The sequence below is a fragment of the Chanos chanos genome, chromosome 8, assembly GCF_902362185.1.
Source record: "Chanos chanos chromosome 8, fChaCha1.1, whole genome shotgun sequence".
Lineage (NCBI taxonomy): Eukaryota > Metazoa > Chordata > Actinopteri > Gonorynchiformes > Chanidae > Chanos > Chanos chanos.
The window spans coordinates 39,467,495-39,493,740 of record NC_044502.1 but is presented as its reverse complement, the minus strand read 5'-3'; the positions used below and the strand labels follow the sequence as shown (position 1 = coordinate 39,493,740).

At 42.1% G+C, this 26,246-nt stretch overlaps 1 protein-coding gene across 4 annotated transcripts in view; it reads left to right on the top strand.

Moving 5' to 3' along the window:
* The window catches only part of ptprub (protein tyrosine phosphatase receptor type Ub), a 135,111-nt gene extending 109,836 nt beyond the window's left edge, over window positions 1-25,275 (top strand). Inside the window, exons 15-31 of one of the 4 annotated variants that reach the window (XM_030781233.1) lie at window positions 704-733; window positions 1,272-1,432; window positions 2,850-3,037; window positions 6,059-6,131; window positions 6,446-6,522; window positions 8,589-8,606; window positions 10,795-10,831; window positions 11,860-11,957; window positions 13,142-13,258; window positions 15,055-15,209; window positions 15,579-15,714; window positions 16,518-16,667; window positions 18,507-18,821; window positions 19,446-19,571; window positions 23,755-23,912; window positions 24,797-24,932; window positions 25,213-25,275. In XM_030781233.1, the coding sequence (XP_030637093.1) occupies window positions 704-733; window positions 1,272-1,432; window positions 2,850-3,037; window positions 6,059-6,131; window positions 6,446-6,522; window positions 8,589-8,606; window positions 10,795-10,831; window positions 11,860-11,957; window positions 13,142-13,258; window positions 15,055-15,209; window positions 15,579-15,714; window positions 16,518-16,667; window positions 18,507-18,821; window positions 19,446-19,571; window positions 23,755-23,912; window positions 24,797-24,932; window positions 25,213-25,275 (2,038 nt within the window). The remainder of the gene's footprint in view (window positions 1-703; window positions 734-1,271; window positions 1,433-2,849; window positions 3,038-6,058; window positions 6,132-6,445; window positions 6,523-8,588; window positions 8,607-10,794; window positions 10,832-11,859; window positions 11,958-13,141; window positions 13,259-15,054; window positions 15,210-15,578; window positions 15,715-16,517; window positions 16,668-18,506; window positions 18,822-19,445; window positions 19,572-23,754; window positions 23,913-24,796; window positions 24,933-25,212) is intronic. The other 3 variants (XM_030781234.1, XM_030781235.1, XM_030781236.1) reach the window with 3 other exon arrangements.
* The last annotated feature ends 971 nt before the right edge of the window (window positions 25,276-26,246 follow it).

Below are 26,246 nucleotides of genomic sequence, written 5' to 3'. Positions count from 1 at the left end.
AAATGGGTAGATCGTTAAGGGGACGGATGGACGAAGCTGCTCTGTTATCTTTCTTTCCTACATCTAATAGGAAGCTTGATGAGTAACTCAATCTCATTATCTTTTTCTCATTCTCTCTTTCTCCTCTCTGGACTCATAGAGAGAACTGGAAAAAAAAAGACAAGAAGTTATTTCCGTGCCTTTATATGAAAATAACATTTTAAAGCATTAAAGCCAAATACGCTCCCAAATGAAGCGTTTTGATAGTAACATGAAAATGTAATAACGTGTATCTTATCAGTGGAAATGAGAAAATGTGCAGAATGTTTGTAGTGGCCAATTTGAGTGTTTTTAGAGTGTCTGCGACATCAGAGCGGATTACTCTGCTAAGCCACCATGCAATTGCCTGTGTGCTGGATGATTGCAAAAAAAAAAAAATTCTCTCTGGCAGCATGTTTCTGGGTTAATTCATTAAAACTAACAAGGCGACATATTTGATTTGGCTGTGGCTTTTGGTCAGTTGCAGTCTGAGTCACGCATGTAGAATTTTTTTTTCTTTTCTTTTCTTTTCTTTTCTTTTCTTTTTTTTTTTGTACATGGTTCAAGCTTTGGGCTGTCCTGTCATTTTCGCACTAATCAAAGCAAAGGCGTTGCTTACATCTCACATTCTCTCTTCCCTCCTCTTCTCCTCCTTTCTCTCTCTTTCCTCCATGGCACTCTCCAGAAGGGACTACTATTCTTACTCTTACTATCCGTAAGTGGCTTTTTTCCCATTCCACACCATGGTTTCCATGCTTTCCACTGTGCAACTGAGAAAAGCACCAATGAAGTAATGATTCGCTCTCTCTCTCTCTCTCTCTCTCTCTCTCTCTCTCTCTCTCTCTCCCTCTCCCTCTCTCTCTCTCTTTCAAATTACTCCCACATCTTGTTCTTATCTCCTATTCTTTACTCTCCCCATCACTGTCTTGTTCTTCTCCGCTCTTTTATACATTTCGATTACTCAACATCTCATTCGCTGTTACACTCACACCTCTTCTTCTTCTTCCCCCCCCCCCCCCCCCCCCCCCCACACACAACCATGTGCTCTCTCTCACTGTATGTCACACAATTAATTCCCATCTCTCTGTATGTTGCCCTCTCCATCCTATCATTTTATTTTTTGTAATAATTTTCCTCTTCATCTCCCCCTTTTTTTCTTATGTTTTCTGTGTCCTCTCTCTCTCTCTTTCTGTCTGTCTCTCTCTTTCTGTCTCCCTCACTCTCTTCCTCTCCCTCTCACTTTCTGTTAACAGCAGGAAGCCGGTGAACATGAATAAGACACCTATCACATACAGGCAGGAGAAGACTCATATGATGGGCTCAATGGAGCGCAGCTTCACTGACCAGAGCACTCTACAGGAGGATGAACGCATGGCCCTGTCCTTTATGGATGCCCACACCTGCAGCACACGCAGTAAGACACAAGCGCGCACACACACACACACACGTTCTCTCTCTCTCTCTCTCACACACACACGTACACACACACACGTACACATAAACATAGTGTTATCACAACTCACTTATAAATCTCACCCACAGTTTTACACCGTGCACACTGAATCTGCAGTCACACATACTCGCACAAACATACACATAAACACACGCGCACACACGCACACACACACAGCATGTGCACTAGTGGTTTCCTTCTAAATAACACTGATGCTGGGAGAAATAGGTCGCACATTTTACAGTGAAATCACTATGTAGGGGGGAAACTGAAAATATGAGGCTGCACCAAACTTCTAGTCTTTGGAAAAGCAGGCAAAGCAACCAAAAGCATATGCTGGCATCCGTTCTCTAAGTTTTTTTTTTTTTTTCATTTTCTTTTGGAATCTCCACTGACAATCATGGTTTCCTTTCATTCCTAATGCTATCTCGCGGCAGCTCTTTTCAACATACTCTGTACACATAATGAGCTAAAAGCAAGCTAAAGGGAGAGAAAGAGAGAGAGAGAGAGAGAGAGAGAGAGAGAGGGAGATGAGCAGTAATATCAGCAAAGCAAATAGAAGCTCCAAGTTTTGAAGGAAAAAAAAACGTTTCACAAACAGCACCAGCCGACGTGATTTGCGATTTAAATTTCCCTATGTCGTGCTTCCAATATTTAGGAAAATGGAATGCACGAAGAGCAAAAACACAAATAATTCATTCATTTCTAAGGGATCTGACTCAGAAAAAAAAAAGCATAAAAAGTTAATGTTTCAAAGAAGGATTTTTTCTTGATCAAAATAAAGATTTAATAGCCAGTTTTCTCAAAAGCTGTCTTGCCACAAGACTTCAAGCCTGTTGAAAGTCATAAGTGCTAGGTTGGGTTCCCATAGCTCATTTGCGCTGAGCGCTAGCAGGGCGCCGTTGTGATATATTGCCACAGAATGACAATTGACTTTGGCTAATGCTCGGTCAGACACATGGATTTATGGATGGCTCATAACCATATTGACATGCAATAGCTGAGCCCTACAGAGCTTACAATACGGAGTCTTCTCATATAGTTATTGCCGTATTGAATTTGTATTCAGTGTGTCTCCAACAGTTTAAGCCATCGCACTGTATGGGCCTGTGTGTTTGATTTTCTGTTTGCTCTTGTTTTTAGTCCTTTTTGACTTTCCCAGCTTATGTGGCTCTGTTGTTGCTTGTTTTTTTCTGGTCGTTAATCTGTTTTTACATGATTTGGTTAGGCTTGTGATAAGGTCACTTCGTTAGCACACAGCGTGTTGCTGATTGTGTCTGCGTGCAGGCTCATTCGTATGCGCGCCCACGTTAGCGCGCGGAAGCGCGGTTTTCGTGCGGTCGTACAGTGTAAGAATGTGACTCGTGTTTCGCTCCAGGTGAGCCGCGGAGCTCCATGAATGAGTCTAGCAGTCTTCTTGGAGGGTCCCCGCGACGGCAGTGCGGGCGAAAAGGTTCGCCCTACCACACCGGCCAGCTCCACCCCGCTGTACGCGTGGCTGACCTGCTCCAACACATCAACCAGATGAAAACAGCTGAGGGCTACGGCTTCAAACAAGAATATGAGGTGGGCGTCACAACTCTTACATACTCACTTTCACTTCCCATTAATTACCACAAAGTGGAGAGACAGAGACAGAGACAGAGAGAGAGAGAGAGACAGAGAGAGAGAGAGAAAATGCGAGTGCAATTCGAGCTACCGTATTTACAAGCTACCATATTTAGATTTCTCAGCAGCTGTCTCCACAGATTGTTTAAATTCATTAACGGAGCTTTAAATGCACATATACTTAGGAGGTGTCACTAAGTATGCCACAGCTATTAATGAACTGTCGTTGTTTTGATTGTGGGCACTGTTTATCTGAGCAGATGTTTTGCCAGGAAGCGCTACTTCAGGGGTCTTTGCTGGTAAGCCCTCTGTTTCACTGACGAAGACCCCCTGTGACAGGACACCTGCGGAGAGAGACCCCTGGCTGACCTGCAATCGTGTTTCTGTTCCCCTCATAGCCCAAAACAATAGCTTAGCTTTGATGTTTACTTGGTTGGTCCAATGTTTAGGGCTGCGCCACAGCAAAAGTGCGTAAATAGGTAGAGTTAAAATACCTTTACTGTATCTTCCCATTCACTCACGTTAATGAGAAGTGTTTAATGAGGCAGCTTATACTTGTTTCCCAAATTGCTTCACCATGGGATAGCAACTTAGATGAGTTGTCTTGCTACTGTGTATTTGTGTGTATTTGTGTGTATTTGTGTGTGTGTGTGTGTGTGTGTGTGTGTGTGTGTGTGTGTATGTGTATGTAGAATCCATCTGGGCTGAAGTAGTGCTGTCGAGCTAGTGATAGAATTAAAAAAAAAGAACTAGCTTGTCATTCACGCTGTTCCTAGACATGCTGTTGATTTAGAGATGCAGCCAGTGCAGCTAATTTGTCTTTCCAAACCTTCCCCCTCTGGGGCTTATTTTTACCCCTCTCCTGACCAAACCCACGGGTTGGTGCTTGACAATCACTATCTATCCTCAGCAGGGCTTTTATGCGGGAGTTTGGAATCCTCCGTCACTGTCTCACCCTGCCCTGCTGCTCCACCAGCAAAAAAGCAAAAGAGAGAAAAGATCTCTCTCCTCAATTTGTCTGCCGGCGCTGGGTCGCCCTTCTGGAGCTCTGCTTGTAGACTCATTAAACTGTCCCCCAAGGGTGAAACAGATTCGGCACAAAAATCAATACGTGGCTCTCTGCGGTGGTCCTATGTGTTTTTGAGCTAAACATCTCTCTGTCTTTCTCTCCTCGTTTTCTCTCTCCTCCCTTTTCTCAAGAAATGAGAAACCAGATCAGAGGAACGGTAGAAGTTTCGTTTCGACTGCTCGCTCACTTCACACGTTCATAGCTTTGTTTTCCTCAAGGATGTTAGTGCCAGGCCATTTCTCAGAGTGTTCAGGTGGAGGGTAAAGGCAGACACCAGAGGGATAGAGATGGTGCTACGTTTGTATTAGAAAGAGGCAAAGAGAGAGATGAAAAGAGTCAGAGAGAAAGCTGGGTCAGGGGAGGTGGGGGTTGGGTGGGTGGGGGGGTGGGTAGAGGTCTAATACTATGTGAAGGTGTTGCTGGTTTCAGAGTTTTTCCAGTAAGCCCCAGTGAAATGTGGCTCCATGCCCAGGTTGAGAGGTGCGCGTAAAAGGTATCCACGGTGTATTGATCGTGTGTCAAGGTTCATTGAGACAGCGGGACACGTGGAATGACCGGTAAACACAGCTGTCTTAGCACGAAAATGACCAGATCTTTTCCTTGCCTGAAACAATACCTCTTAGATAGTGACTATTAATCTCTGACATCTCCTCCTGAAGTGTCGTTGACTGCAACCATCCATAGTCAGTCTCAGTTATGGATTAATTCAGTGCATCAGGATACTAAATATCATATTCTTCTCATAGTGTGAGATTATGACCCACATATTTAAATCCATTTGGACATCACCCAGAGTGGATTTATCTACAGATTAGCCTGTATTTTTTAAAATATATTTTATATAGTGATAAAGACTGCTCTATACAACTTTGCAAACACAGATCTTTGTTTCTGTGGGAATTCACATTTTAAATGACAGTTTTGAAAGATGTTTGAAAGATGATTCCCTTGAAGCCATTTCAAATCACCTCTACGATTTGATTATGATGCCGTGCACACTCAGACATGAAACAGGATCGTTTCCTTAATTAGACAAGATGTTAAAGCATGGCAAATTGTTCACAGCTTTTTTTTTTTTCTTTCTTTCTTTCTTTCTTTCTTTCTTTCTTTCTTTCTTTCTTTCTTTCTTTCTTTCTTTCTTTCTTTCTTTCTTTCTTCAGCATTCATTCAAAGTGCCCACACAACCACAATCCAATGCATTCATAAGCTTCATATTTAAAATATTAATATGCATAAAATCCTCTGTCATTAAAAGTGAAAAGCGTCTGATGAATCATTTGTGGTGTGGGATATGAGGCTGGTTGTCTTAATTTATTAAATTAGATTATTTATTCAGTAGTGTTCTCAATGGTTTGTTTGAATATGGAACTTTGCCTGATTGGGAGTTTTTAAGTATTACCATGGAGACAGAAGCCTGGACCAGCAGAGCATGGTGACAAATGAATGTGATCTTATGAAAGTATGGTGTATGCAGAGTTTGGAGTGCTTGAAGTGTATTTGCTTCAGGAGGTTGTCTTTAAATTATCATTCGAAATCTACTCAAGGTAAAATTACAAATCTGTGGTTTCTGTGCTGTGAGTCGGGGGAAGCTGGGGAAATGGAAATTATTTCAGAAACATCCCGAATGCTGTCTTTTATCCTGTGAGATGAGGAACAAAAATAATACCCTTCTGTGTACTTCTTAAACATTCTTCTCAAATGATCAAAGAAAAAGCAAACAAAAGTCCAATTCAGTGCTTGCATATGTGTCGACTTGTAGAATTTTACGAAACTCCACATAAAAGTTAAAAAAAAAAAAAAATAGAATGAAAATTTATGAAAGTGCTGTATGGAAAACTAAGGTGAACCTCTCTTTCACATTGAAAAATGAACTTTGCCATTAAAGACATGTATCTCTTTTCTTTCTGCAGAGCTTCTTTGAAGGTTGGGATGTCACCAAGACAAAAGATAAGACCAAGGGAAGGCATGACACACTGATGGGCTGTAAGGGATCCTCTTAATTAGTGCGTTTATCTCATTAAAAAAAAAAAAATGATGGCTCTCAGAGTACTTTAGATTCAACTCTCAGAGGGTTTTTGTGAACTACTTAGTAATTATTCACCAGGTAATTACAGAATATAAAGGCTCCTGGATTGCAGGAGAACATTTTGTGCAGACCTCTTCTTACAAGCTTTCATATCGTGTTGTCAGGATTGAAAAGGAGTGAATGCAACGATGAATAATATTAGTTTAAACTTGATGTTCTCGGACATTATCGTTTTCCCAGACTGAACCGCCGTGTTTGCCTTGTTTTTCAGACGATCGCCACAGAGTGAAACTGCATCCGCTGCTTGGGGATCCCAATTCTGACTACATCAATGCCAATTACATCGATGTGAGTTTCTTATCATGCCCCTCTACTCTGCAGGATGTAGGTTCCAGGTCACATCCTTTGTTTGTTATTTATCTTTCTGCCCCATTCAGTGCCTAGATCCACTCCCTCCACCCTCTGTCATAGATGTATCAAAACACACACACATGCACACACACACACGCAAACACACACATTGAGACGGTCCTTGGCATTTCATGGTGTGTGTTTTAGTTCTTGGCTTAAGGTTTGTGGTTTGAATTTTTTTTTTTTCGTAAAATGATGGCGCTCTTACACATAGACACAGCTTACAATCAGTGCGGGAGATTCTCGTCATCTGTGCTACGAAGTGGGGTTTGGGAGTGTGGTTTGTGGTGAATAGTGGGTTGGGGGTGGTTTTTACAGGTTGTTCAGTAATAATCCGACAAGAAAATAATCAGGAAAAAAATTGGGGGTGGGGGAGGGGGGGAGGGGGGAGGGGGGGGGGGGGGGGTGGGTGGGGAGGGGGCAGTATTGCCAGTTTTGCCACTAATCTGAAACCTGCAGCAAGCTTTATTGTCCCCAGCATCTCCATTTATTTTATTAATAAACACAAAATGCTTCTAATACAGGATATATCTTGGAGATAAACCCCTTTTTCCCCCAGGCTACCAAATCTCTTTAAATTAAAATAATCTGGATTGATGTCATCCATTCGGCATCAGGATGACAGTGAGAGGAAATCTGACCTGTAGGCCCTGATAGTGCTCACCTTAGATGTCTGGAGAAAAGATATTGAGCTGCTGTTTTTTTTTATTTCTCTTCCGTGCAAAATCTTCTCTGATTGGATGACAAGGATGAGTTGTTGAGTTGCTAGGGAACACCACACTGTGCTGAGGGGAGATAACAAAAAAACCCTTTTGAACCCAAATGTTTTTTTTAAATCCAAAATAAAATGTTTCTTAGACCCCATGTAGCCATTTACTGATTTCCGATTTATCATTGTTGATATTTTCGTGTGATCCTGAGTAGCCCTGTTGTGTGCGATGATTAATTGATGGAAAGATTAGGTCAGACCAGTCATAAATAACAATTTCAACTTCAAGTCAGAAAAGATTGAAAAGACCAAGTGGACTAAATTTGATGTGATTTGTCTGACATTTAATAAAACATTAAATTCATCAAACATTTCAAGTTGAGCACTACCTCCTTCCATCAACACTAAGAAACAACTTCAACACTTCCTGTCCAGTTGCAATGTTCAAAAACTTCTGAAAGGTTTGAAACTTCACGTGAAAGGTTTTTTTTGTCCTTATTTTGGTTGAATGTCGGGTTGAATGACGTCATTACTCTGAAAAGGGCCCCTCGGGGAAAACCAGAGCTGTTTCGAAAGATTACGTTAAAGTGCTAGGTACATAAGCACATCGTGACTTAATGTAGCCCATTCTAACAGATGTGGTAGCCACACTCCTTTCAAAATGTGCCAGACTGTTGACAAGACCAGTCCTTTACTGTGAATGAGAAATGATTAACATAACAGTGTTTGTAACTTTTGTTTGGAGAGATGATTGATGTTGAAAAGGCCAGTGCTTCAACCAAGGTTGAAGTGATTGGGGTTGTTGTTTTTTTTTTTTTTTTTTTCTCGCAGTCTCTTGAGAGTGATTTGTGTGTGCATGTTTGGGTGTATAATGCTATGAAAAATGACTTCACTCTTTGAAGCAAGTTCTCGAGGACAAAAGTAATTTTCACAAGATGGGAGGCTGTCTGTATTTGACTTTTCTGTTTAAATTATTGTGGGGGGAAAAAAAAAACTCTTTGCACAAAATTACACACAGACACTAACAGACCTGAACCTCATCCATTTCATTTTTTGTGTTCTCCCCTGTGTAGTGCTTAGTGTATACTCTCTCTCTCTCTCTCTTTTTCTCTCTCTCTCTCTCTCTCGCTCTCTCTCTCTCTCTCTCACTCACTCACTCACTCACTCACTCTCTTTCCCTCTGTGTGTTAGTTACCTCTGTGTAATCTTTTAATCCTCTTCAGCCTTTCATTAACTAGTCACTGTCTTCTCTTTTTCTACTCCCTTCCCTACCTCTTCAACTTGGACCCTGTAGATTCGGATAAACAGGGAAGTAAGTACTCTGCTGCTCTTTCTTCTCTCCTCCTTCCCCCCTTTTTTTTATCAACCTGCTTCTAGTTCTCTCCTCCCTCTGTGTTGCGGTGTTGGATGCCCCTGTTTTACTAATTAGTCTACATGGCAACACTTTACAGCAAAAAAAAAAAACCTGTTTGCATTGATGTTCTCCCTAGTCCTCTGAGTTGATTTCTCCCCATAAGGCTGACCTGGTGGGTTGTGTCCACATTACGCTCAACACTGTAGCCTTTCGCTGTAGCTCGACTTTACCGAAGCTCCAGTCTTTCTGTTATCCGTGAATAAAGCTTCGCTTTAACCCTGACATATTCTGCAGTTCTTTGACTCTAAACAGTGACTTTATATGAAAAGAAAACATCTGTAGGCGTTATATTGAAGTTTGTCATTTTTTTTGCCTGATGAAAAGCAATTCCATGCACTCTGTTGCTAAGTGCAGTGCATGAGACAGTGAAGCAGAGGAAGAATTAGTCTCTCTGTGGCTTTAGTTCAGATCGGTATCGCTCAGATGAAAATAGATCATTTTAAAAAATGCTGTAACTGAAGTTCTTTTTCTCTTTTTTTTTTCTTTTTCTACCTTTTGTTTTTGCCTTTTTATCATGTTGTAAACAAACAAACAAACAAAAAAAAAACCCATATGCTCATCCACATAAGTTGAGTCTACTTATTTATTTTGATCTAGTACAGTCTTTCATTTTCATTTACATTTCTTTGTTCCCTCTGTTCATCTGCATCAGTTAAAACGTCCTTGTCATGCTAATCCCAATCATGCGTCTGCCCACACAAACATCTTTTACATCATTAAAACCACGTCTGTGTTTCCATGCAATCTTGCCCTCTTTTAACGTCAGGCCTGTGTCGTAACCTTTTAAGACCAAATTATATCTGGCATGACTAAGCTTTAGTCTTTATTGCCAAATATGAAAAAGGCGTTGGTTGATCATATTTAAAGCTTGAAAAATATGGCCGTGTCACATCCTCAGATAGAATGTAAAATGCTTTACATCACTCATAAAAAAAAGAAAAGAAAAAGCCCTACCATAATTTGGACATCTTTTTCAGCACACGCACACATACATGCAAAATGAATGTCTAATTTTACAAGGTGTAAGAAATGTTTGGACCTATTAATAGCACTTTTCAGGGTCTTCCCCCCAAAGCTGTCGTACTTTGTTTAGGCGTAGCCCTTTCAATGACAGACATTCGTGCAAAAATGTATTGTTTTAATAGGGAACTGAATGTTCTCCCTCCCCATCCCGATTTAATCAGTGCCCAGTTGACTGTGGAACAAACAACTGGCGTTTTGTCAAACCACCCCCACTGGAGTTTTGTCAGACAATCATTCCTACTGGAATAGAAGCCACTTAGCTGCTCAAGTCCCTTAAACTCCGTCTGATAAATCATTCTGCTGAAATTTGAAAAAAAAATAAAATAAAAAGAAGTCTTCAATATTGCTGCAGTATATGTCACAGAGGATATGCAGACAATAGTTTAATTTTGAGATAAAGGAGTTGTTGGCAGTGTTCTTTTGATAGACTAGTGAATGCGCTGCTACAATAGGAAGTGTGTCTGTGGTATTTACCTATTGTTTGTTTAGTGAAAATAGATCCAATTTAGCCAAAGTTTCCAGTTAGCTTTTGAACAGCCTGGCTGTGATGAATAAATTATTTGCTTTGAGAAACCTATAGCCATCCTCCCGTGTCACTCACTTTCTCCATCGTCCAAAACAACGTATAACAAAACGACTCTCTCATTCCACTATATCGTTTGCGTATTGTGCAGTGATGGTGGAAAGTTTCGTCTCAGGAAAAGCAGAAATCACCTCGTAGGTAATGGCTCATGGAAGCTTTTGTCTGAAAATGCACCTCTCTGGTCTGGCTGTAGTTTTAGTGTAGCCTGCATAGAAGCTACACGCAACCAGAGAAGGAAACGGAGCTCAGCTGGACGGGCAGAGTGACTGGAAGATGGAGAAAGTAAAAGAAAAGGGAAAAAAAAAAAAGTTGGTAAGAGGGAGTTATCAGAAGTAGACAGACAGAGAGAGAGAGAGAGAGAGAGAGAGAGGGTCAGAGACAGAAGAGTGAGAGAATAAAAGAGAGGCATCTGCTCTTGTGCTCCAGCCTGGAGGCACAGATGGCTTACTCAGCATGTCACTTCTCTCCCCTCTCTTACAGGGCTACCATCGATCCAACCACTTCATCGCCACTCAGGGTGAGTAGCTCTCCACGTCCCGACGTGGCGCTGTCTGTGTCTGCGTGTGGCTGTGCACTCACTCCAGTGTGTGCGTGCGCGCACGTGTGTGTGTGTGTGTGTGTGTGTGTGTGTGTGTGTGTGTGTGTGTGTGAACCCTTCCTGACAGGACTAGAGTATTGCAGTATTGTGGTGTGGTAGTGCACTTCTTGCTCTCTGAGACCCTGCCGTGGAGTGAGAGAAGTTTTTATCATCAGTGGTCATTGTGTTTTAAGATCACCGGTAATTATAGTGAGAGAAACACTGTGGGGCAATGTGGGGACAGATACACATGCAGAGGGAGGATTAATACCTGCTGTCTGCTGCCTGTGTACCTACCATTCACTTACACAACACCACCTGTGCTTTCATTGGAAAAGGCAGGTTCTGTGTGTGGGTGTGTGTGTATATATGTGTGCGTGTGTGTGTCTGTCTGTCTCTATCCTCATTATCTCCTGCAGCCACTGTGTCTCTCAGTATCACCCAGTGTTGCAGTGTTGAATATTGGTCTGTTCACCAGAATCTTTTAGTGACTTACATCTATGTGATTGTATAGATATGCACGAATGTGTGCGTGTGTATGTGCACGGGTATGTTTGTCTTTGTGTGTGTGTGTATGTATGTGCATGTGTGTGCCCGCATGTGTGTGGGTGTGGACGTGTGTGGGCATGCGTGTCCAAGCGTCCGCGTATGTCTTTGCCTTCCCTCATTGAATTTCAAGGTCCGTTTGTTTGATCAGAGGTAATTGCTCTTTAGGCTGGATGACCGTTTTCTGTACTTTATGCAGCTCTGAAATCAGCAGCAGTCAGCAGAAATGCTCGGGGTTAGATTATACACGCTGCAGAGCTGAACTTCTCAATCTCCTCGTGTGCTTGGGCTTAGATTACACACACTGCAGAGCTGAACTTCTCAATCTCCTCCTAACAATGAAAAGTAATGAAGGCTGCTATGTGAGGCTGTGACCACAGATGAGTGGAAGTGTCTTATTTTGCGTGTTTTTCTCACTGCAGGGCCTAAACAGGAGACGGTGTATGACTTCTGGAGAATGGTGTGGCAAGAGAATTGTTTCAGCATTGTCATGATCACCAAACTCGTGGAGGTGGGCAGGGTATGTACCAGAAACAGCAGCATCCATCATTTGGTGTAATGATTTTGCTTTTTTTTTTTATATTCGTGTGGGCGTGTGTGTGTGAGAGAGAGAGAGGACAGAGAGAGAGAGAAGAAGGGGTAAATAAAAAAAAGAGTCATACAAGTGCAGGGATGTATTGTTATCACTGTTATAATGTTTTATTTTTCAGAAAAGAACTTCAGCACAGGCAGTATCTCCCCTGCATACACAGAATGATGTACCATCATTTTCTTTTTTCTGTCTGTCTGTCTCGCTCTCTCTCTCTCTCTCTCTCTCTCTCTCTCTCTCTTTTTCTTTTAGTATAATAACCTGTCAAGACACCTCCATTTCTTTCACTTCCAGCTTGGCTCTGAGTTTCAAGATCAGTCCATTTCCAACTGGATATGTTGGCTGATCTTGTAAATAACTAGTTTTTCACTCTTATGAAATTGGTATCTATTATGACTAATTCACTTTTCTTAGATTGATAGGAGCAGTGAGAGCTGGTGGTAAGAGGATGGTTACTCTCATATGCGGCAGCCATTATCTCTATTTTAGACACATCGAAAAATACTTTTTCCTCACAGGGTGGACTCAGATGACCCTTTGTTTGTTACACCTAAAACAGCGAGACATGACCATTCTACCGCTCTACCATTTCCCATAGTCTGTTTTCTCTTTTCTCCCCCTAAAAGTCAAAGTGCCTGTATATGTTCGGCTAATTCAAATCATTTCAGAGTATGGCTTACTAGGGATAATAAACTGGGGTTAAACTCAACTAATGGAGAAAATAGATGGAGTGCAACTACAGAGAGCTCTCAAGATAGCTTGTGGTTCCTCTAAAAGATGCCAGGCCCGTTTTTTGGAAAGCGGGCCTTTTAAAATGGTACACTTAAAATGCGGGTATCCTGGACAGAGAGCATTTAATGAAATATTATGTCTTGTTTTTTTTTGTTTTTTTTTTAAATCATTTTGATCTTTGTTTTCTTTTTCACAGCTGCATTTAATTGTGTTTATTTTGTTAATTTAATTGTGTTAATTTTTTTTTTGTGGTCCTCTTAAGGATTTTACCTGAGTTTAGTTCAAAGTTTTATCAGTTATGTAAAAAAAAAAAAAGAAAGAAACCCTCTTTGCTGTGGCATAGGCCCGGAATGTGATTTCGCTTCTTGTTGTTTTTCGAACAGGTGAAATGTTGTAAATATTGGCCTGATAACAGCGAAATGTACGGAGACATTAAGATCACTCTGCTGAAAACAGAGAGCCTAGCCGAATACACCATTCGCACCTTCGCCCTGGAGAGGGTAAGACCGTCTCACCAAAGTCACCAGCACAGTTACAACACACACACACACACGCTTTAAATAAGTACATTTCTATTGCTTTGGCTCTAGATTGTTCCAGCAGGTCCAAACACCAACACTGCGGAATCCATCGTGTGGCTATTTTCCTTGTTGTTGTTCAGTGGTCCCTCAGTAATAGTCCTTCAGTGTTGCTGTGCTTTAGGCATTTTGGCTCCCACAGAAGAAACAAGCATAAAGCCCATAACATCGCTCTTGTAAATGGACACACAGAGTCTGGTACATAACAGGCCAGTTGTGTCTTGTAGGAGTGCTGCTGCTGCTGCCGATGATGCCGATGATGCTGATGATGATGATGATGATGATGATGATGATGATGATTACGATGGTGCCGGGCCGTAGCCGTTGTCGATTCTCTCCTTCCATTGCTTTCTTCAACCTCCCAGCTGTCTTGCGGTTCATTGTTCCTACTGTTTTACTGTTTTATCAGAAACTTGGAGCCCTGACACCAGCCTTCATACTTGAAGCTTAAAAATGCATTGGCATTCATTCATTCGCTATTTTAGCCCTTTTCAGATACAGTAGTTAATACTGGCTGTTGGGAACTAAACAAGAGTCAACTGAAAAGAATTAGCTTTACTTAAAACCCCTCCTCTCTCTCCTCTCTCTCTCTCTCTCTCTCTCTCTCTCTTTATCTCTGCCTTTCATCACTGCTGTTCCATAGATGTTTGGCAATGTTGGCTGCAGGCTTTGATGTTCGCTTTAGTGCCTGGGAGGGCCGGGCTGTCAGTCAGACGGGGGGGTGGAGAGGGGTGGGGGTGTTGGGGTTGGGCTCATGAGGGTGAAGTTAGGGGTGGGTGGGGTGGGTATGAGGTTTGGGGGGGGATGACAGCAGCACAAACAGAGCATTAATACCGTCCCTGTCGGTGCCGTTTTCTGCACCGGCACTCCCGCGTTCCTCTCAATAGGAGCAGTAGCAAGAGACAGAGGGTGACAATCTGTTTTCACAGTGTCTCTTTCCAAACTCTGTATCTCTCCCTCACTTCACATGGTTCCCCTCAAGATGCTTTGCTTTGCAAAGAGGCTTTTTGGAGAGAGAATTCACAACACTGCAGCCTCTCCGTGTGGCAAAATACCCATGTAAACACGCACATGTACACACACACACACACACACACACACACACACACACACACACACACACACGCACACACACACACCCTGTATGTTAGAATTCTTTGTACCCTCCATTAAGTTCCATTATAACAAAATTAAAGAATAACAACCTAACCCTAAAACCCTAGCCCTAATCAAAAAAACACTTTTACACTTTCACACTTTTAGGTCTACCAATAACAAAATCTTTTATAAAAATGCACCCATGCAGCATTTTTCAGGACGATAATTTTGACCCCGGTTCGCCATGGTGTCACAACTAGAATAGTGTGCTTTCTGTAAATTATCCACCTAAGTTAAGTAAATACCTAAATAAGTACACACATTACACACACACATATACACAAACTCTCTCTAACTCTCTCTCTCTCTCTCACACACACACACACACGCACACTCACTCGCGCGCACACACACACACACACACACACACACACACACAAATAAATGCTCTCGCTCCCCAGGCAATAACTTAAAAGAAATCCCAGAGCAACGTGTGTCAGAAACGAGCAGTGGTTCCCTCAGTCTCCTACCCTTTAAGATGTTCTTTTCCATACTGAGTTGTTTACTTATGAGTAGTCTAAATAGCAGAGCTGTTTGTCGAATCTATAAATGCTTTACAGAGAGGCTATTCTGCCAAACACGAAGTCCGGCAGTTCCACTTCACATCCTGGCCGGAGCACGGGGTGCCCTACCATGCCACGGGCCTGCTGGCTTTCATCCGCCGGGTCAAAGCCTCCACACCACCAGACGCCGGTCCCGTGGTGGTCCACTGCAGGTACGCCATTTTCGCCCGTTACCACACAAGCCGCGAACGGACGCAGGAGCCGGGCTCAGCTCGGTTTCAAACTCAGTCAGTGTTTTTTTTTCCTGGTGAGTTAGAAATAAACTGCAGTTCAGTTTTAAACTCAAGAGAGACTGTCCCACTGTGTTGAAAATAAACTGAGTCCAGTTCAGTTTTGGACCTCAGACGGTCAGTCTAGCTGAGTTGAAAATAAGCTAACCCCATTTCAGTTTTAAACTCAGACAGTAAGTCTAGGTGAATTGAAAATAAGCTTACCCCAGTTCAGTTTCAGACTCACAAGGTCAGTCAAGTTGAGGTGAAAATAAGCTAAGCCCAGTCCATTTTGGTGTGTGTTGGTTCCAGTGCGGGGGCAGGCCGGACTGGCTGCTACATTGTGCTGGATGTAATGTTGGACATGGCTGAGTGTGAAGGTGTGGTGGACATCTACAACTGTGTCAAAACACTCTGCTCACGACGCATCAACATGATACAGACAGAGGTAGGAGCACACACACAGGTACGCGCGCGCGCACACACACACACACACACACACACACACACACACACACACACACACAAAAACACACATTCACTCTCACCCACATCAGAAAAAACAGCATTATCCGTATACATGAAAGAGAAAGTGTCTAGTTTTATGCACATGCAGTAACTCTACAAAAAGGGCTTTAAAAATCCCAAATGAATAATTTCATCATATGTTTGGATTGCAATCAAATGAATATTCAGTCTGTTTACTGTGGATGTCTATTTTAAACACTGGCATTGAATGTGCAGAGGGATAAATATCTTCATTGTATGTGGTCCTTGTTGCATTGGCATGTGCTCTCCCTTAGATCCACCGGTTTTTGCATATTTACACTTTATTATGTAAATCGGCCATTCGTTAGGCTGTTTAATGCATTTGTAATGATTTACCAGATGCTTTATGTAAACCCACCCCATGTCTCTGTTGGTCCAGAGTTACTGATATTCACTTTTCATCATGCACCTTGAAACATGTCCCTGATGTTTTCTTCGACTTTGGCAGATCATATGCGTTCTTTTCATGAAACAGCAGGAAACATACTCATCTGAAAAAAAAATCCTCTTGTCCTGTTATACATACATACATACATACATACATACACACACACACACACAGACATATGTATATATGTATGTATGTATGTCAATGTGCAATTTATGCATATGAAAATGAAATTTCTATAGGAATTCTGTACTTCAGTCCTCAGCCTGGTAATTATTCTCTCTCTCTCTCCCCCTCTGTCTTTCTCTCTGTAGGAGCAGTACATATTCATTCACGATGCCATTCTGGAGGCTTGTCTGTGTGGAGAAACAGCTATCCCAGTGAATGAGTTTGCTCTCACCTATAAAGACATGCTGAGAGTGGATTCCCAAAGCAACTCCTCTCAGCTGCGGGAAGAGTTTCAGGTCAGCCTCTCTCATCTACCACAAATTTCCTTTCATGACTTTCTTTCGTTACTTTCGTCCGTTGTAACATTTATTATCAACCATGCCAACAAACTCTAAATATTCACATCTCCAAATGCTCACAGTGTTCACTCATAGTACACAGAAGCTGCATTCAAGCATCGCCACTGAGAGGCAGAGAAAAGGCAGGGCCGAATAGATATTTGAGTAATAACGTGGACATTGACGCTGGATCTAGAGAAACTGCCTTCATTTGTTCAGGGGAATTTGTATTGACAGGTGCATGCATCATTCAGCCGTGTTTTATGACCAGTCACAGTCCCAGACACTGTGAGCAGAAGTTTAAAGAGGGATGAAAATGTTTCACTGGTTTATTTTCTGTTTTCTTGTTCTAAAGAGCATATTTATCTATTTATTTATTTATTTTGTCTGTGTGTGTGTGTGTGTGTGTGTGTGTGTGTGTGTGTGTGAGAGAGAACAAATAGACATACTCTAAGCTGAGAGAGAGAGAGCGTGAGGAGGGAATACATTTGACAGGAAAGCCATACCTATCATTGGAAGGATAAAGTTTTATTTTCAGGTGCATTGTTTGTCCAAATTGCTGTACAGAAGGAGGCAGTAGGTTTGACTATTGTGACAGCCTCTTCTTTGTGCCTGAGATTAGTGTTTAGCAGCCCTGTCATTCAGGTCCTCTGAAAAATCTAAACAACACAAGGTTATCTTATCTAAAGAGGAACACATCTCTCTCTAAGAGCCCCTCCATTGATTCAAAAGCTCACATTTCAAAGTCATGCTGCTCTAAGTCTGTTTTTTTTTCTCCTACCACTTGACTCTATATTGTATTTTATCATTTTATACCGCCTATGAATCATAATACACTCATTAGTGCATGATTTATTGCTAAGTTCGGAAAAAGAGGCTGAGAAAACTCTCTGATTACAGGAGCTAGATTGTTCTTTTATGAAAAGTAAGGCATTCTGGGAGATTATTTTTGATCCTTTGATCCAGTAAATCCATCCCTTTGACATTCTCTGTCACATCAGTTCAGTGGTCCTCTGTGAGCCAATGCATGATCTCTATACGCAAAAAAAAAACATTTATCCAACTTCACAATAGCCAGTTGCCGTGGTTATTAGCATTTGAATGATGTATTATTTATGAAATTTCACTCAAGATCAGACGCTTCCTTTCATACTGTCAACAGCAGTTGGGGAAATGTAAACAATGTTCATCAAAGAAAATAGGTACACAATATTCCAGTTTGAATTGGCTTTTTTTTCCCCCCACCATGAGCACATAACATATCTATTCATTATGTATGAGACTGGCCTGATTTAGGAGGTTTCCTGCAGTCATTTCTGTCAGACTGGTTGACTGATATTAAAAGCTTTTTTAAAGTTAAGTCCAACTGCCGCGGCTTTTTGTGTTGCGAGACATCTGTAGCAGCCAGACGCGGAATGGTGTTTATGTGAAGTGTAGATCACCGTAATCTCTGATATGTCAGAAAAAAAAAAAGAAGAAAAAAAAAAGGACCTGTCCTCTCTGACTTGTTCATTGTCTCTATCTCACTTATCTGGCCCTGTCTATCTCTCCTCCTGCGTGTCATCGTCTTTTGTTGTTTTTTTCTCTTTTGGTGTTTTGTTTGTTTTGATGGTTTACCTGTCGATTTCTCATACTCCCTCGCTGGATGAGAGTGAATGAAAGATTTACAGAGATGTTTCGGTATTTCCGATATGTGTGGCCATATCTCTCTTTTTAGAGGCATCACTGTTTACCTTTGTTCTCCATCAGTCCCTCGTATTTCTCCTTCTTCTCATCTCTTTCGTTGCCTTTTTCCAGACTCTGAACTCAGTCACCCCTCACTTAGACGTGGAAGAGTGCAGCATCGCTCTGTTGCCGAGGAACCGAGAAAAGAACCGCAGCATGGATGTTCTGCCGCCAGACCGTGCCCTGGCTTTCCTGGTAACCACAGAGGGCGAAAGCAACAACTACATCAACGCTGCGCTCACGGACAGTTTTCACCGGCCTGCCGCGTTCATAGTGACCCCGCATCCTCTACCAGGGACCACAGCTGACTTCTGGAGGCTGGTCTTTGATTACGGCTGCACCTCTGTGGTCATGCTGAACCAACTCAACCAGTCGAACTCTGCTTGGGTGAGTGGGGCGGCACCCCGTCTGGCCCAGAGTTGATTTTTCAAAAGCATTCGTTTTGGATGGTGCCATGTACTTTCTTGTGACACATTTAAGAAGGTTTTTTTTGTTGTTGTTGTTGTTCCCTCATTCACAAAGACAGACACACACACACACACAGACACACCTCTTCATCTTTTTTGTCTTCTCCTGTCCTCTTTGTTTTTAGTCCTTTTTCTTGGACTCCTTCTCTCCTTCTGAACACACTGATGTCACTCTTTATGCCTTCATGCATTTTTCCCTCCAGTGGATTAGCGCTGGTTCCTCTTTAACCTCCCCCCCCCCTCCTATTTTCTCACTCACTCTCCCCCCTCTTTCTCTCTCCTCTCTCTTTCCATCTCTCGCTCTCAGTCTATCTCGCTCTCTTACTCTCCTTTTAGCTCTCTGCAGGACCTGTGTGACTGTGTGGATTAATATTTATCTCCTGGTATGCCCTGGCGTCCGGTGTCACACTGTTAATTCCCTTTCCATCTCTGAAGACACCAGTCACAGAGCATTAGCACTCCCACACTCTTCCGTCTCACTCTGCTCTGTCTCAACTCATTAATGCCTGTCTGCCTCTCTCTCTCTCTCTCTCTCTCTGTTTAGCCTTGCGTGCAGTATTGGCCGGAGCCTGGGATGCAGCAGTACGGGCCCATGCAGGTCGAGTTCCTCTCCATGTCTGCTGACGATGACGTTATCACCCGGTTGTTCCGGGTCCAAAATGTCACGCGGGTGAGTTAAGCGAATTATCTCATTAAGCAGCATACACACATTTGGCAGTTGCCTCACATAAGGATTAAGCCCACATTCTCCATTTCAATGACTGTTTAGCCCAAGGAAATGTTCCTGACTTGAACCATTCCCCTCTGTCTCTCTTTCTCTCCTGCTTTCTATTTCTGTTTCTTTTACTTTTAAAAATCCCATCTGTTAACCATTGAATAAAACAGTGGAAATAAAGGCCTGAAGGAACACACTTAAAGTCCAAACAAAACATTAAAAAAATCATAAAGTCCACATACCAAATGTCCCCCCTCCCCCCATACCATCTAGCAGGTCTTACTCAGTATCATGTAACATTAAAAATAAAAACCCTAAAGGAGCACCACATGGGCCACACCTTCACAGAGCAAGCAATATCACTGGTCAGATCACAACATGAAACTTATTATATAATCTAATTGATACCAGATTTCTCAGAATCTGCGTTGTGGATCAGTTAGTGGCTTTACGTTACGGGACAAACGTCTTGGGACAAATAAATGGAAAGAGATAGTGTTATCTGTCCGAGACAGACAAAAAGAAATCATTATCGGAGCAGTTTTTCAGTGCTACAGTATGAAGGCTGAAAAGTAAAAGGCAAAAAAAGCCCTTCTTTCTTCGTTTCATGGAGTCTAAGAATTGTCTTTGTTCAGCATGTCATACGTTAAGCCATGGGCACATCAGTATCCTAATTGCTCTCTTACCTCATAATTGGTAACCTTACCTTATAATTGGTCCAGAGAAGAATGAACTCTTTAGTGTACTTTCCTGTCTGACATGACTAGTACTTGTATCCATTAGTTGAAATGACTTTTACACGAAAAAAAAAAAAAAGTTCCTAATTATGCACCTGAAACCGCGCGGCCGTTGAAATGGCTGGGGATAAGTGATGTTGTCCTTGAGGATGTTAGAAAAGCGAATGTGGAAGCCAAACAATGGTGGCACTGATCTCCTACAGCTCGCCAGGCTGTGTCATTCAGGAACGATTGAAACAGAACTGTCTACAGAAGTTTTTTTTTACAATAACTTACCGCTAATTTCAGGTGCCATATGGCGTTTTTTTTTTTTTTTTTTTTGTAATGTAAAGTACTTCCAAAGTCACATCCACTCTGAAGTCCGTTTTTCTCACAGGCTTTTATGTGAGCTATTCTGGGGTCTGGCCAAAGTCTGGAAAAGCTGTAAAGAAATGTGTGCACATACGGAAAAAAAAAAAAAAAATCCCTTTGACACAGGTGCGGTTTGAAAATATTGCTTGTAAAAAAAAGAAAAAGGAAAATCCACACCCTGGTAAATGTTCCTACTGTGACAGTTTTTATTTACATAAGAGAGGAGAATTTGTTTTGACCCTGTTAGGACAGAACTATGAGATAAGTACTTTCTGCTGTTCTCCCTTTTTACAGATAGCCTGCATGGTCATATCAGTGGATATGTCCTTTAGATTCATTGCTAACTCTAGGATAACATAACAAAACAATTCAGTACAGGTAAGCAGAGAGGTATTAAGAGGGGGGGGGGGTAGCTAAGATATATACAACAAAAAGTAAACAAGAGATATTTACAAAGCATGTAATGTCTTCGCAGATATAGCTTCAGATTTGAATTTTGTTCAGCTGTTCAGCTGTAGGCCAATAGAGTACAAAGAGAGTTGATCCAATAGGAATCTCAGTGCCAAAACAGTTATTCCGCTCCCCTCTTTGTGGAAGCTTGGCTGGCTCAATACTCTTATATCTCATGGTTGAAAGGCTATGTTTTTGATCTGAGAAGTGAGCAGTCACAAGAGTTTTTTTTTTTTTTTTTCTTTCTCTCGGGTCATTGTTATGAATGCCTCTTTTCTGCCCGGTTATCACGGTCTTCTTTTTGTCTTCCTAACACAAGCCAGGCCGTACTGACATTTGGCCTTGTAATGCACAGTGTTTGTGGTTTTGTAAGTCATATAACAAAGTGAAGCTTGACTTGTGCGCTTGTAGTTTGCGTCTGGAGCGCTCGGTGAAAAATAGTCCCTTTTTATTGGCAGTAGAGTTAACGCTGCCTTATCTAGCATGCCACATGGTTAGAGAGGTGCCTTTAACACCATGTTTTCCTCATTTAAAACTGTGGGGGGATATATTAGATAACTGACTCTCACTGATTGCTTTCAAAACTTTCCTCCTCTGTCTTTTCTCCTTCTCTTCTGTTTTTCTTTATTACGAAGGCATTTTGTTTTCAGGCACACTGTTGAGCCTATTAGCTGCAATCCAGTTTTCCCTTTGAATTTGTTAGTATTTTGGTTTGCTGTTTAAATGAGCGAAAACTTTTTTTTTTTTTTCTGTAGATGTAGGGAGGTCCGGGGTCCTCTTTGTAGGGTGGTATTATTTTCTGTTGCTTTCTTAATCACATCTCTCACAGTTTGGATGTCTTGTCATCTCTTTGCTAATTTCAGCTAGTAAATGATCATTAGCTAATTTCACATATATCACACCCCATGCTTAAGTGCAAATTCTCATTAGTGCTTTACACAACTTCATTAAATCCTTTACATTTAGTGAAGGAAGAGGATCACTTCATGAGGATATATTCTGTTTATCGGTGATGCATTATCATCGATAACCAGGAAGAAATTATTCAAGGGATTAGACACTTTATCTCTAAGGAGACTTGCATATTCTTATTACAACCGTTGTAATAAGAATATGCAAGTCTCCTTAGAAATGAAGTTTAAGAAGAAAGTTTCTTCTGTGAGTAAAAACTATTTCCGTATAAAATAATCGTTCTGAGTATTTATTTAGCCAGAGCTTAACTGCTCTTTGTGCTGAGGCATGGACTGGTCATACGTGTAAAACAGATTAATTAACAGTGTAAAGAAAAAAAACAGTGGTGTTTCTCTTCAAGTGTAACTCTGTGGGAGATGGCAGTCTAAAGCAGTCTGTGGTAGAATGAGTTTTCTTAAGCCTATTGATGTGAAATATACATTAACAAGTGTTGCGGCAAAGGTCAGTATGTTAATTTTTCAATTTCTTCCTGCCTGTCTGTGGTATGATGGTTATTTTCTTCTCACGCTATGCTATTTCTTCTCGGTCTGGACCCGCGATATTGTTGCCGTGGGATGTTCTGTCAAGAGTATCTTTATGAAGCATGTGACCTTCTTCAGATGAGGCGTATGACACACAGAGAGTTGTGTGAAAACATGCAATGGCCTTTGTCAGAAACAGAGCAGGAAAATGACAAAGTTGTCACTGCTTGGAAAATACAGGTCTTGGCAACTTGGCCTTTTCAACTATTCGGCGAACACAGCGAGTGCATGCGTAATATACATAAAGTGTTTTTATCAAACATGGGGGTCTAAAGGGTTAATGTGTGTGTATGTGTTTGTGTGTGTGTGTGTGTGTGTGTGTGTGTGTGTGTGTGGTATTTGAGCAGACAGCGTGGGCCACACTTGTCTCAGCCTTGCTGTCTGTGTATCTGACAGGCTGTTGCCAGGCGACAGCCCTCATCTTGAGGCATGTCCAGGCCTCTGTTACCCCTCCATACTGCTGCACTGACAGCGACTGAAATGCACCACACAGCTCCAACTGTCAGCAAGCACTCTGCCCAAATATCACACTGTGCGTATGTATGTGTGTGTGTGTGTGTGTGTGTCTGTGTGTGTCCATGTTCTTCTAAAACGACGTATTATGGAAAACCACAAGTCATCTTGGAAGCTTCCTTGAGTCAAATCCTGTGGGGATTCGTGTGGTTTGACTCATGACCTGTTTTTACTATGTGGATCTTATGATCTACTGTTGTGTTTCCATCCTTGGCTTACTCAGACACATACTGAATGGCCTGACCGTAAGTGCTTGCTTTATCCACTGTTAGTCACTAGGCAGTGGGGTTACGAAGATGCGGTGGGATGCTTTGGGCAGATTCCCTGGAGGTGCCCCGGGTTTTATAGAACGATAATAATGCAGGTTGTTCCAGGCCGATGCAGTGAGTAGATCAGAGCTTTAGCTGCCTGTTTCCCCTACAGAACTATTCATCTCAGCCCGAATCTGCTGACTTCGCACCGATGACACTCTAGCACGGGGCGTAAAACTTCACAGTGTACGCACATAAACACAGTAAACACATGTTATGAATGTAAACGTCTATGTAACGTCTATTTTTTTTTTTTTTAATTCGTGTCATTTCCCTTTCTCAGCTCCAGGAGGGTCAGCTGGTAATGTGCCAATTCCAATTCTTACGCTGGTCGGCGTATCGCGATGTGCCTGACTCCAAAAAGGCCTTTCTCAACCTGCTGGCGCACGTGCAAAAATGGCAGAGGGAGTGTGGAGAAGGCCGCACCATCGTCCATTGCCTGTGAGACATGTTCACTTAACACACATCTGAACACTCGTTAACATGTAACTAAAGAGCTGAGACCTTGTAAAGAGAGTGCCTCATACGACCACTCAAAGACCATCAAGAGAATGTATACTCAAAGTCAGATTGTTTTAATCCTAAATAGTTAACTCCATTCAAACCTTCTTTGAAAAGCGTAATCAACAGCGGAGAACATAAACACGCTCGGATTATGACTGATCGTAATCAAAACAGTCAACAGGAAATGCAGTCATTCGCAAAGCATCGAATCAAACAGCGGTCAAGGAAACTCCACCTCCAGTCAGATAGGCGCAGTCAGCAGTTCATCCAATCAGACAACAGCAATCAACATCTCACTCAATCAGATAGGAACAGTCAGCCCACCTAAAGAAAACTCATTGCCAACCCAAGACACATGCTTCTGCCCTCGCTCCAGCCAGTATTACATCACTCATACAGCCTGACGCAATGCCAGGGCACCAGGAGATAATGGAATTGAAATAAATTACGCCATAATACAGAAACACAAGCCCCATCTCACTGCTGAATCAAAGACCTAACTGTGAATCATTATCTCACTATTGCATTGAATGGTCATTCCAGACACAAAGAGTAAATGTGTCTATCTCTGACACCACTATATCTACAATGGTTCATTGTGTAATGTTCATCACCATACCCTTCAGTTATAAGGAGTTTGATGTTACGTTCAGTGAAGTACTGGCACAGGCGCCCTCTCGGGTACTAGTCCTTGCTCTCTAGAGTGCATTTGCTGAATGTCACACATCAGTACTAAAACTGAATGCAGTACATTTCTCTGAGTTTTTTGTTACTATTATGTATATGTTAACATGCACCTGGTGGTGCTTTCACGGTCACAGGAACGGTGGAGGACGCAGTGGGACTTTCTGTGCCAGCACAATTCTGCTGGAGATGATCCAGTCTCAGAACATGGTGGACGTCTTTTACGCTGTCAAAACACTGCGCAACTCCAAACCCAACATGGTAGAATCCCTGGTAGGTGCAAGACAAGATCTATGAGCTGTTATAAGATATAAATATTATTATTATTGTTATTATTATGAATTAGAATCAGATAGTATATTTAGAAGCCTGTAATATATATGCTTACGTGCAGCCTCTGCATGAAGTAGAGCCTCCATACCAATTTCAAAGCTGTGTGAGGTTTAGACCAATGTACGTTTGCCTCTCAGCTCAGAATGGGCTCACAGTTGGTGAAAAAAAACAGCTGCTGTTTTGATTTATGAATGATGTTTGTGTGGTATTCCTCTCTCAGGAGCAGTATCGGTTCTGCTATGACCTGGTGCTGGAGTATCTGGAGTGTATGGAAGTGAGATAGCGCCGCGCCCCTTTCTCCCATGGTTTTGTGGACCTGGACTGCTGACAGGGTCACTCTCCCCGGGCCTTCCCTCTGTTTCTCTATCCCTCTATCCCTCTTCTCTATGTTTCTTCTGCTCACATGGATCAACAAGTTCACCTGCCCCCTACAGCGGCAAGGAGAAGAGGAAAGGAAGAAAGAAAGAAAGAAAAAAAAAACAGAAGAGCGAAGCCTCTCGTCTTTCACCTTTAATGTCTGGTTGTGTGTGTGCGTGTATGTTTTTTTTCTGTTTTTTGTTCCCCTCAACTCGCCCTGTCAGAATTGTTTTGATTTGGCGTCTTTTTTTTTTTTTTACGGTCTTTTTCCAGCGTACCTTTAAGCTGTTGAGTGGAGTCTCATGCGTGCTGAGCAATTTTGCAAAAATAACCCAAAGCCTAGCTTGGTACGCAGAGTGCCACGGACAGCTTGCCTTGGCTCCGTGGGATTCAGTGGTGTACCGCGATCCGCATTCTGCAACACTCTTTTTTTTTTTCTCTCTCTCTCTCTCTTTTCTACACCTGGCAGTATTTCCCCAGCAGTCCAGACTGTGGAACCAAAACACACATAGTATACGTCTGCAGTTCAGGCAAAAGGTGGTTCAGGCAGAAGATATATCAGCCGTGAACTGCCTTAGTGTCCACACCAAGGATTCGACACGTACTGCACACTTCAAAAGGAGATTTATAGTGGCGAAAGACTCATCGAACTGCCTAGAAAGAGACTCTCAATGCCAATTCAGATCATCTCAATGGAATCTTGTCCCGCCACATTTTTGATGATGGTGTGTTAATACTGTCTGCATCGTTCCAAGTCCTGTGCTTGTGACCTCTCTCTGATCTAACGCAGTCACATGGGTGTCCCCAAACAGGACCGATACCCGTGGAAACCGTCTGACTGGTCCATTTGTCGCGTCGGGGTTTTACAATGTCAAAAGACAGTGCCAGTGACTTCAC